The 9,042-nt window shown below is 35.2% G+C and overlaps 1 protein-coding gene across 8 annotated transcripts in view; it reads left to right on the top strand.

Annotated features, from left to right (window-relative positions):
* The window catches only part of LOC106870145 (organic cation transporter-like protein), a 62,093-nt gene extending 54,088 nt beyond the window's left edge, over positions 1-8,005 (top strand). For all 8 annotated transcript variants that reach the window (XM_014916144.1, XM_052966510.1, XM_014916142.2 and 5 more), the window contains 4 exons: positions 345-427; positions 2,942-3,062; positions 4,626-4,698; positions 7,860-8,005. In XM_014916144.1, the coding sequence (XP_014771630.1) occupies positions 345-427; positions 2,942-3,062; positions 4,626-4,698; positions 7,860-7,982 (400 nt within the window). In that variant the 3' untranslated portion in view covers positions 7,983-8,005. The remainder of the gene's footprint in view (positions 1-344; positions 428-2,941; positions 3,063-4,625; positions 4,699-7,859) is intronic.
* The last annotated feature ends 1,037 nt before the right edge of the window (positions 8,006-9,042 follow it).

The raw sequence follows: 9,042 nt of genomic DNA, 5'->3' as shown, positions 1-9,042 counted from the left end.
TATATATATATATATATATATATTGTGTGTGTGTGTGTATATATATATATATATATATATATCTACATGCATACACAGAATCGTTACCATGCTGGGCAAAATGCCTAGCAATATTTTGTCTGTCTTCACATTCTGGGCTTTAATTCCACTGAGGTCGACCTTGCCTTTCCTCTGTTTTGGGTCAATAAAATAAGTACCAGTTGGGCACTGGAGTGAGTGTAATCAACTTACCCCCTCCCTCGAAATTGCTGGGCTTGTGCCAAATTGTGAAACCAATATTAACCTGTTAATCTATTTGAAACCGTTATCCACATAACTAAAGTTTGGTGTTTAATATTTCACAGGTTTGGTCGTAAGAGGACAATTTTTCTTTTAGTATCAAGCACTGGTGTGTTATCCACTTCAGTCCTGATTTTCTACATATTTGGTAAGTTCTCAATTGAACTTATATTGTTTTATGGAATGGTAAATTACTGTAATTACTCTGTCTCTTGTCTTTAGTAAATTGCTTGTGTAGAATGTAGGAGTTGATGCCAAAAATTGTGGAGATGTGATTTGGTATATTATGAAAGAGATTTTTATGTAGACAACATTAGTGGTGGGTTTCATGTGATTGTGAATGATGATGTTAGTTAAAAATATTGTTGATGGTTGTTGTTAAGCCCTAAGTCAACCTTAATCAAGTTGTGACCGTTACATCTTTTTAGAAGTATGTAGGATTGTGTAATCTAGTGTGGTTTGTTGTCATTTAAAATAAAAGGTTGTGATTTGAGGGAGATTTAACTATTATTTCTAGGCAGCTAAACAACCATGCAGAGGTGCCCTCCTTGGTGAAGGGGTGTTAGAGAGAAATGGTCATAGTAAGATGGTGAGGAGTGATGATCATGGTAGTTAAGGTTGTGGTAGTGATTGAAGTGGTGCTTGTAAATGATGGTGGTGTTTGTATTAAAGGTATTGGTATTGATTAAGATGAGGAGGATATTGACTGTGGTAATGAATGTGTTAATAATGGTGATGGTGGTGAGGATGTAAGTAGTAATAGAGACAATATTAATAATGATGAAGTGACATAGGTGATGGTTGCAGTGGTAGTAGTGGTGGTGAGAATGATGATGAAGTTGATAGTAGTTTTTATTGAAGGTAGTGGCAATCATAGTATTAGGAGTCATGTTGAAAGGTTCTTACAGATATATATATTTTAGTAGCTGAAGCCAGACTTAATAACTTGACTTCATGTCATATTTATGAGTTCAAATCATACTACAGTTCTTCTGTTGTGCTTGGGCACAAAGCACATGATTTTGTTTCTCCTCTAAATATTAACAGAGCCCTTGCAATTTTTCCAAATGCTAGGCCTCTACTGTCACTGAGGATTTCTCCTGGCAAGACATTTAATATAGCAAAGATTAGCCTTCCTCTTCAGAGCCAAAAAATACTTCAGCCTCCAACAACCACTTACCCTCTGCAACATTTAGATGAAATCCGTAAGTACTGCTTCCACATCTGATATGGTGATGTTACACTTAAAAACAGCCTTGATCATGTCCATAGAAAGGCTATGACTGAAGTCCATCACAGGTATGTTACAGTCATAGCCTACAGGTCTGTTGCCTCCTCTCACTACCCTCTCTATTGTTACTAGAACTGGCAGTCATGTTTCTCATCCACTCATACTCTCATGGCTCAGCTGTCTCTTCCTCTCCCATGACCTGTGTTGTATCCATCTAACCAGTTTGCCCAGATGTTTTTCTCCAGAATATCTTTCCTCTGGAAATACTATTCAACATATGGCATTTATACTGTTGTTGACTACAACACTTAAAGTGGAATATTAATGACACCAGTCCCACTTGTTTTGGAGGGCTTGCAAAGGTCATGGACAGTGCCCTTTTCTTTAAACATAACTAATAAAAAGAAAAAGAATTTGAGCTAAAGTAGCCTTCTATCACTTAACATGCTAGAAATAGTATCACAATCTCCTTTGAATCACAATCTGCTACCCCACTGAAAAGGCAAAGGACAAATTGGATAATTTATTCTTGGGTATCTCTAAAATATGGGATGAACACTGTTGAAATGTCTTTGATCATTTTTCTACTTGATTAGAGCTCTGCTGCAGTTAAACATCATCATCATTAATAACCAAAATGAAAACTGCTTTGGCTACTTTTTTCCACCTCTCTTTCAAGGCAATCTTTGTTCATAACGTATATGTTTCAATTTGTTTTACAATAGCTGCTATCATTTTGCTTGAATGTATACATGATAATCCTTGAGTATCACTTGTATCATGTTATTAATATTGGTTTCAAATTTTTGCACAAGGTCAGTAATTTCAAGAGGAGGGCCTAAGTCAATCAGATCAATCCCAGTGCTCAACTGGTCCTTATTTTATCAACCCTGAGAAGATGAAAGACAAAGTTGACCCCAGCAGAATTCGAGCTCAGATTGTAAAGATAGATGAAATACTGCTAAGCATTTTGCCTGGTGTACTAACAATTCTGACAGCTTGCTGCAGTTTCTTGTGCTATTAATATTAATATCTAGTGAAGGTGGCAAGCTGGCAGAATTGCTACTGTGCTGGGCTAAATGCTTAGCAGCATTTCATCTGTACTCATGTTATAAGTTCAAGTTCTGTTGTGGTCAACTTTGCCTTTCATCCTTTTTGGATCAATAAAATCAGTACCAGTTGTGCTCTGGTAATCGACTATCCCTCTTCCCTGAAATTACTGGCCTTGTGTTAAAATTTGAAAACAACATTAATGCCTCGTACTCTTACTGTAGGAGTAACAGCAGTAGGGGTGTAATGTCACTTACTCTCAGTAAAACCAAAAAATACTTGTCATCCAGTTTTATTACTTGCATTTACTACTGCTTCTGTTTCACTGACTATCTGCAGCGATAATGTAGTATTACAGAATATAATTGTTATTATTTACAGAAACTGCTAGCAATTACGAGACAGTAATAACAGTTATCATCACATTAGCTAAATCTACAGGAACAGGTGCTTGGGCTGCTTTACAAGTTTTAACAGCTGAGATGTTTCCTACAGTTGTCAGGTAAGTGTGGTTTGTGAAATGATTTTTTTTTTTTTACATATAATACAAATATGTCAGTAGCAGATGAAGATCATGCAGAGAGTACATGCTACTGACAAAGCCCAATGAGGCAGAAATGTGCATCTAGCATTGTCATTGCCACTAATGCTACCTATATATTTATTTTATAATAGATATTATCCCCTGATCAATGCTGCTGTTAATTTGCCTTTTTTTTGGTGTATTTGCAGTTAGCATTAAATGATTCACAGAAGGCTATTTTGATATAATACTGCTGCTTCTGTTGCACATAACAAATATATATGTATATATATATATATGTATATATAGATATATATATATATATATGTGTGTGTGTGTGCATGTGCGTGTATCATCATCATCATTAACATTTAATGCATATATATATGTTTATATATATATATGTATATATGTATATATATATATATATATATATATATATATATATATACACACACACACATACACACACACTAGCAAAGACACTTCGCCTTGCTCGGGATTAAAATGCCATAGTTTTTTTTTATTGTTTTACTGGTTTCAGTCATGTGACTGCAGCCATGCTGGAGCACTGCTATTGGTCAAACAAATCAATCACAAGATTTATTCTTTGTAAGCTTAGTGCTTATTCTATCCATGTCTTTTGCCGAACTGCTAAGTTATGGGAATGTAAACATAGCAACACTGGTTATCAAGCAATGCTTGGGGTACACACACAAACACACACACACACACACACAAATGTACACATTATACGACAGTCTTCTTTCAGTTTCCTTGTACTAAATCCTCTCACAAGGCTTTGGTCGGCCTGAGGCTATAATATATATATATATATATATATATATATATTTATACACACACACACACACACACTAGAACCGTAAAAATCTAGAAGTTTATCATTTAAATATATATATGAGCATGTCTAGATATGCAACTACATGTATGAGAATACATACATAAAACAAAACATACAAGCCTGCACATATACATACATACAAGCAAAAATACCCTGTTGTTGATGTTGAAATTCCAATGAAGGAGCCTTGGATCTTGGTTAGAAACCAGCTCTTTCTCTATTGGCAAGAAATATTGAAATAAAACTGAACAATGACATACATACATACATACATACATACATACATACACATGCATACATATATGTGTACGTATGCACACACATGCACACAAACGTACATACACACATACTTACATACATATTTGGTGTGTACAGCAAGATGTACAATTTCTGCTGTTGAATTTATAATGCAATAAAGTGTTCTCCTAATGATCTGTTGTGGTTAAGCAACCAGTTACATTCGAACCATCCAGTGCTGTTGTTCCAAACACTCACAGTGCTGAAACATACTAAAGGACAAATGATATAAACTTGTGTTTTGTGTTTATTATAATTTCGTGTGTGTGTGTATGTACATGTGTTTGTGTTAATTTGTGTGCCTATGTATGTCTGTATATATGTGTGTGTGTGAGAATATGTATGCATCTTTACTGTAACCATTCTATTCTATTTTATTTTAGGTCTCTTGGCATTGCTGCTTGTTCAACAATGGCTCGTATTGGTGCTATTATTGCCATGTTGATACTTACATTGGTAAGATACCTTCTGTTGATGACAGAATATTTTAGTCTTTTGTTATATGATAGGTGAATATATGTTGGTCCATTAATCATCTGAATATATGATCTGGAGGTTTGGTAATGTGAATATATGGTGTGGACATCTAGTCATATGTATATATATATGGTGTGGGGATCTGGTTATGTGAATATATGGGGTGGAGGTGTGGTCATATGACTATATGGTGTGGAGGTCTGGTTATGTGATTATATGGGGTGGAGTTCTGGTCATATGAATATATGGGGCAGTCTGGTCATGTGAAAATATGGTGAGGAGGTTTGGTCGTGTGGAAGTCATATGGAGTGGAAGTTTGATTATATAATATATGGGGTGGAGGTCTGGTCATGTGAAATTATAATGTGGAGGTCTGGTCATGTGAAATTATGATGTGGAGGTCTGGTTATGTGAATATATGGTGAGGTGGTCTGGTCATGTGAATATATGGGGTGGAAGTCTGGTTGTGTGAATATATAGTGTGGAGGTTTGGTCATGTGAATATCTAGGGTGGAGGTCTGGTCATATAATATCTAGGGTGGACGTCTGGTCATGTGAATATATGGTGTGGAGGTCTGGTCATGTGAATATATGGTGTGGAGGTCTGGTCATGTGAATATATAGGGTGGAGGTCTGTTCATGTGAATATATGGTGCGGAGTTCTGGTTATGTGAATATATGGTGAGGAAGTCTGGTCATGTGAATGTTTGGGGTGGAGGTCTGGGGATATAAATATGTGGCATTGTGGTTTGTGTGGTCATCTGAGTGTATGGTGTGAATGTTTGATTATCTGAATATATGGTGTGGGGGTGGGTCTGTCTGGTCATTGCATATATGTAGTGTGGTATTCAGATCGTCTGGATGTATGAATGGGTTTTGTGTCAGTTTTGATGCATAAGTGCTTTTGTTATTGGATTGACAGTACTGCCTATTGATTATAGAATAAGTGGCTGAGTATTTCACTACTTTAATGTAATCCTCAAGTAAACTCAGCTTGTTACTATGTTTATATAACATGTCTAACCCTTTGAATTATATGGACAGTCCCTCTGATGGGCTTCCACAGTTTCTGTCAAACTAGTTTCACTGATAAGTGTTGTGTCAACTTGAGGCTATGATAAAAAATGATTGTTCAAGGATCTGGGCATTGAGATTGAACCCAGAAACTTGAAATTGTAATGCAAACGTTTAACACATGACCATGTACTTAACTCTCTATATAAAATTCTATGTCTGTCTGTCTATCTGTTCCCTATGCATTCTCAAATGGCTCTGCCAAATCAAATCAAATTTTACAAGTTAATAGTATTTGACCCCGTGAGTGTCAACATGTAATTTTTATTTTCATTTGGATTAAAACAATATAACATTTTATCTCAAACTATTTTTCTATAGTGAACTATAGTAAAGGACATTTTATACCACGATAATGACAATGACGCCACATTTTGTATATGAGTGTGTATGTGCCTGTGAGTGTGTGTGTGTTTGCACGTTTGTGACGTACGACATAGCAAAGGACATTTTATACAACAATGACGACACATTTTGTATATGAATGTATATGTGTCTGTGAGTGTGTGTGTCTGCATATTCATTATGTACAACATAGTAAAGGACATTTTATACCATGATGGCAACACATTTTATATATGAGTGTGTATGTGTTTGTGAGTGTGTGTGTGTTGTGTGTTCAAGACGTACGAGATAGTAAAGGACATTTTAGATCAGGCTGTTCAATACCCTGTTGAATATCTGAACACACCTAAACCCACTGGGATGCCACCGCATAACTTGACAGTAAAGCTGGATGCTTCCATTATATTACTTAGGAATCTTGAAACACTTTGCTTGTGTAATGGAACTCGCTTAATTATTACTTCCATGAAGCCCCATGTCCTACAGGCAACAATCATAACAGGTAGTCACAAAAAAGAAAATGTCTTTATTCCAAAATTTTCTCTCATACCTACAGATGTCTACAGATGTGGACATTTCAGTTTCCAGTCAAACTAGGTTTTGATATTTCAATTAACAAATCTCAGGGTCAATCCTTTAAGTTAGTTGGACTTCATCTCTCTTCTACATGCTTCTCCCATGGCTAACTCTATGTTGGTTGTTCGCGAGTTGGAAACAGCAACAATTTATTCATTTGGATACTCAACAAAAAATTACACAATGAATATTGTTTATCTTGAGGTGCTTCAAGATCGACAGATTTTCAGTTCTAAATTCTATTATTACAATTTGGATATTTTTTAATAAAATATAGATATTTTGAAATAATTATAAGAAAAAAAATATATCTTCATATTTATTGTTTACTAATCTGAATAATAACAGCAGTAACCTGGCCAACATTGGGTAATTCAATTAGACTGAATATATAGTGTGATAGGAATAATAATCTATTATGTAGTTTTTGTTTTGTTTAGTAGTCTCGTGTAGCTGATTGGTTAGATGAAGGTAGCTAATCAACTGTATTATTTGTTTTCCAGCTGTTTCAGATTGTTATTTGTTGACAGGTTGACTGAGATTTTAGACAAAAAAAAATGTTCATTATTTTAAAAATGATATGTATTTTGCTGGGGAACACTGAACTGTATGAAGTTCCTCTTAGGTGAAGCTACTCCATAGAAATATCCTTTTTAGTTAATATTTGATATATTAGATATATAGAGTGACTAAATGTTTAGCCACCAAACAATACTTTTTTGATGGATACTGAAATACATCTTGAATGTTTAGAGGGATGTAAATGAATATTTGACCAGAAGTTGGGAATATCTTGCCAGATGTGGTGTTCTGTATGGTTAAAAGTTTGTTCACATATTTGTGACTGACTGATCAATAAGATGGTGTAATATGATGTATGACTGAGGTAATATGATGTGTTTACAGTTCAATGAGTGATTAACCAAATGTGATTATAGTACTGTGATTGATTGATTTCAGTGGTAGTTTTGGTATTATGAATGGTTGGCAACATGTGGTTTTAACTTAATGAATGACTGGCCATGTGTTCAGGCCAGTCAGTGATCAGACAAATGTAATGACAATGTATAAAAAAATTACAACACAAAAAATGTTCTAGAAAAATCTATTAATTACTTTTATTTCTTTCTTAATTTCTATTGTAGGACGAATTAGGAAAATTAATTCCATTTATCATTTTTGGAATTGAATGTATACTATTTTCTGTTGTACTTCTGTTCCTGCCAGAAACATCTGGATTGCCATTAAAAGACATCTTAAATAAATAAAACTCCAAAATATGCATTTAAAATGTGTTAACTTCCATTTATTTTATATGTTTATGCATTTATCTTGAGGGATTTGTGATGAAATTTTTATCTAACCCTTTAGCATTCAGATTATTCTGTCAAATATAAAGCTTATTTATTCATATTGTTTTGAATTAAGCATCTTATAGCTTTGAGATTTCGATGATGTTGTTTACTTTTAGAATGACATGTAGGGTAGGTATGAGATGCCATATCTGTTCAGTTTGAACATAAAACAGAATATTGGATGGATTTGGCTGGTTTAAATACTAAAGGGTTAATATATGTTTTCTTCACTGAACATTAGTCATTGTGCTTTATATTAATCATATAAAGCAGTGTAAACTATGGACACATGAGGTGCAGTGGAATCACTAGTAGGTGATGTGGAATCAAAGGAAGACCAAAACTGAGGTATAAGGACACTTGCAAAACAAGTTTGTCCAAGTGTGAGGTGGATGTCAGCACCTGGGAAGAGAGGGCTGAAGACAGAACCACATGGAGGACTGTGGTGAAAGAAGGAACTGCTTCGCTAGAGAGCAGCTACAGAAACAAACAAGTTGAGAAGCGTCAGCAGTGAAAGGAGCACAACAGAAATGCAAAGCGCTGATCCACCCTCTTGGTATGCAAATACTGTGACAGAAGCTGCACTTCAATCATAGGAAGAATCAGCCATGAAAGAAGCTGCAAGAAGAGGAGCCCCTGATATGTTTGATTAAGTGATCTCAAAGCTAAATTGACTGTCTGCATAGACGAAAGGGTATGTGCCTAAGCATTGCTTGGTGCTGATACTGTAATTTCTTCTGAACTGGCAGTCTAATGGCACAACTCGGTCAATGTTGTGGACTGTTTTAGTTAAAGCTATGGATTTAATTATGTCTATCCAGAGTTGTCTCTCTTGGGTTTCCCCCTTGATAATGGCTAAAGAGCTAGAAACACGTCTGGAAATCCGAGAGGGGACAGCATGGGACAGATATGGTGTTTTTATACTTTTTTACAATGAGAATTTATTTCTTCACGGTAACTGCAGTGAGTTTGT

Source organism: Octopus bimaculoides, chromosome 3, assembly GCF_001194135.2.
Source record: "Octopus bimaculoides isolate UCB-OBI-ISO-001 chromosome 3, ASM119413v2, whole genome shotgun sequence".
NCBI classification, from domain to species: Eukaryota; Metazoa; Mollusca; class Cephalopoda; order Octopoda; family Octopodidae; genus Octopus; species Octopus bimaculoides.
This window is presented reverse-complemented; position numbering and strand designations above follow the sequence as displayed.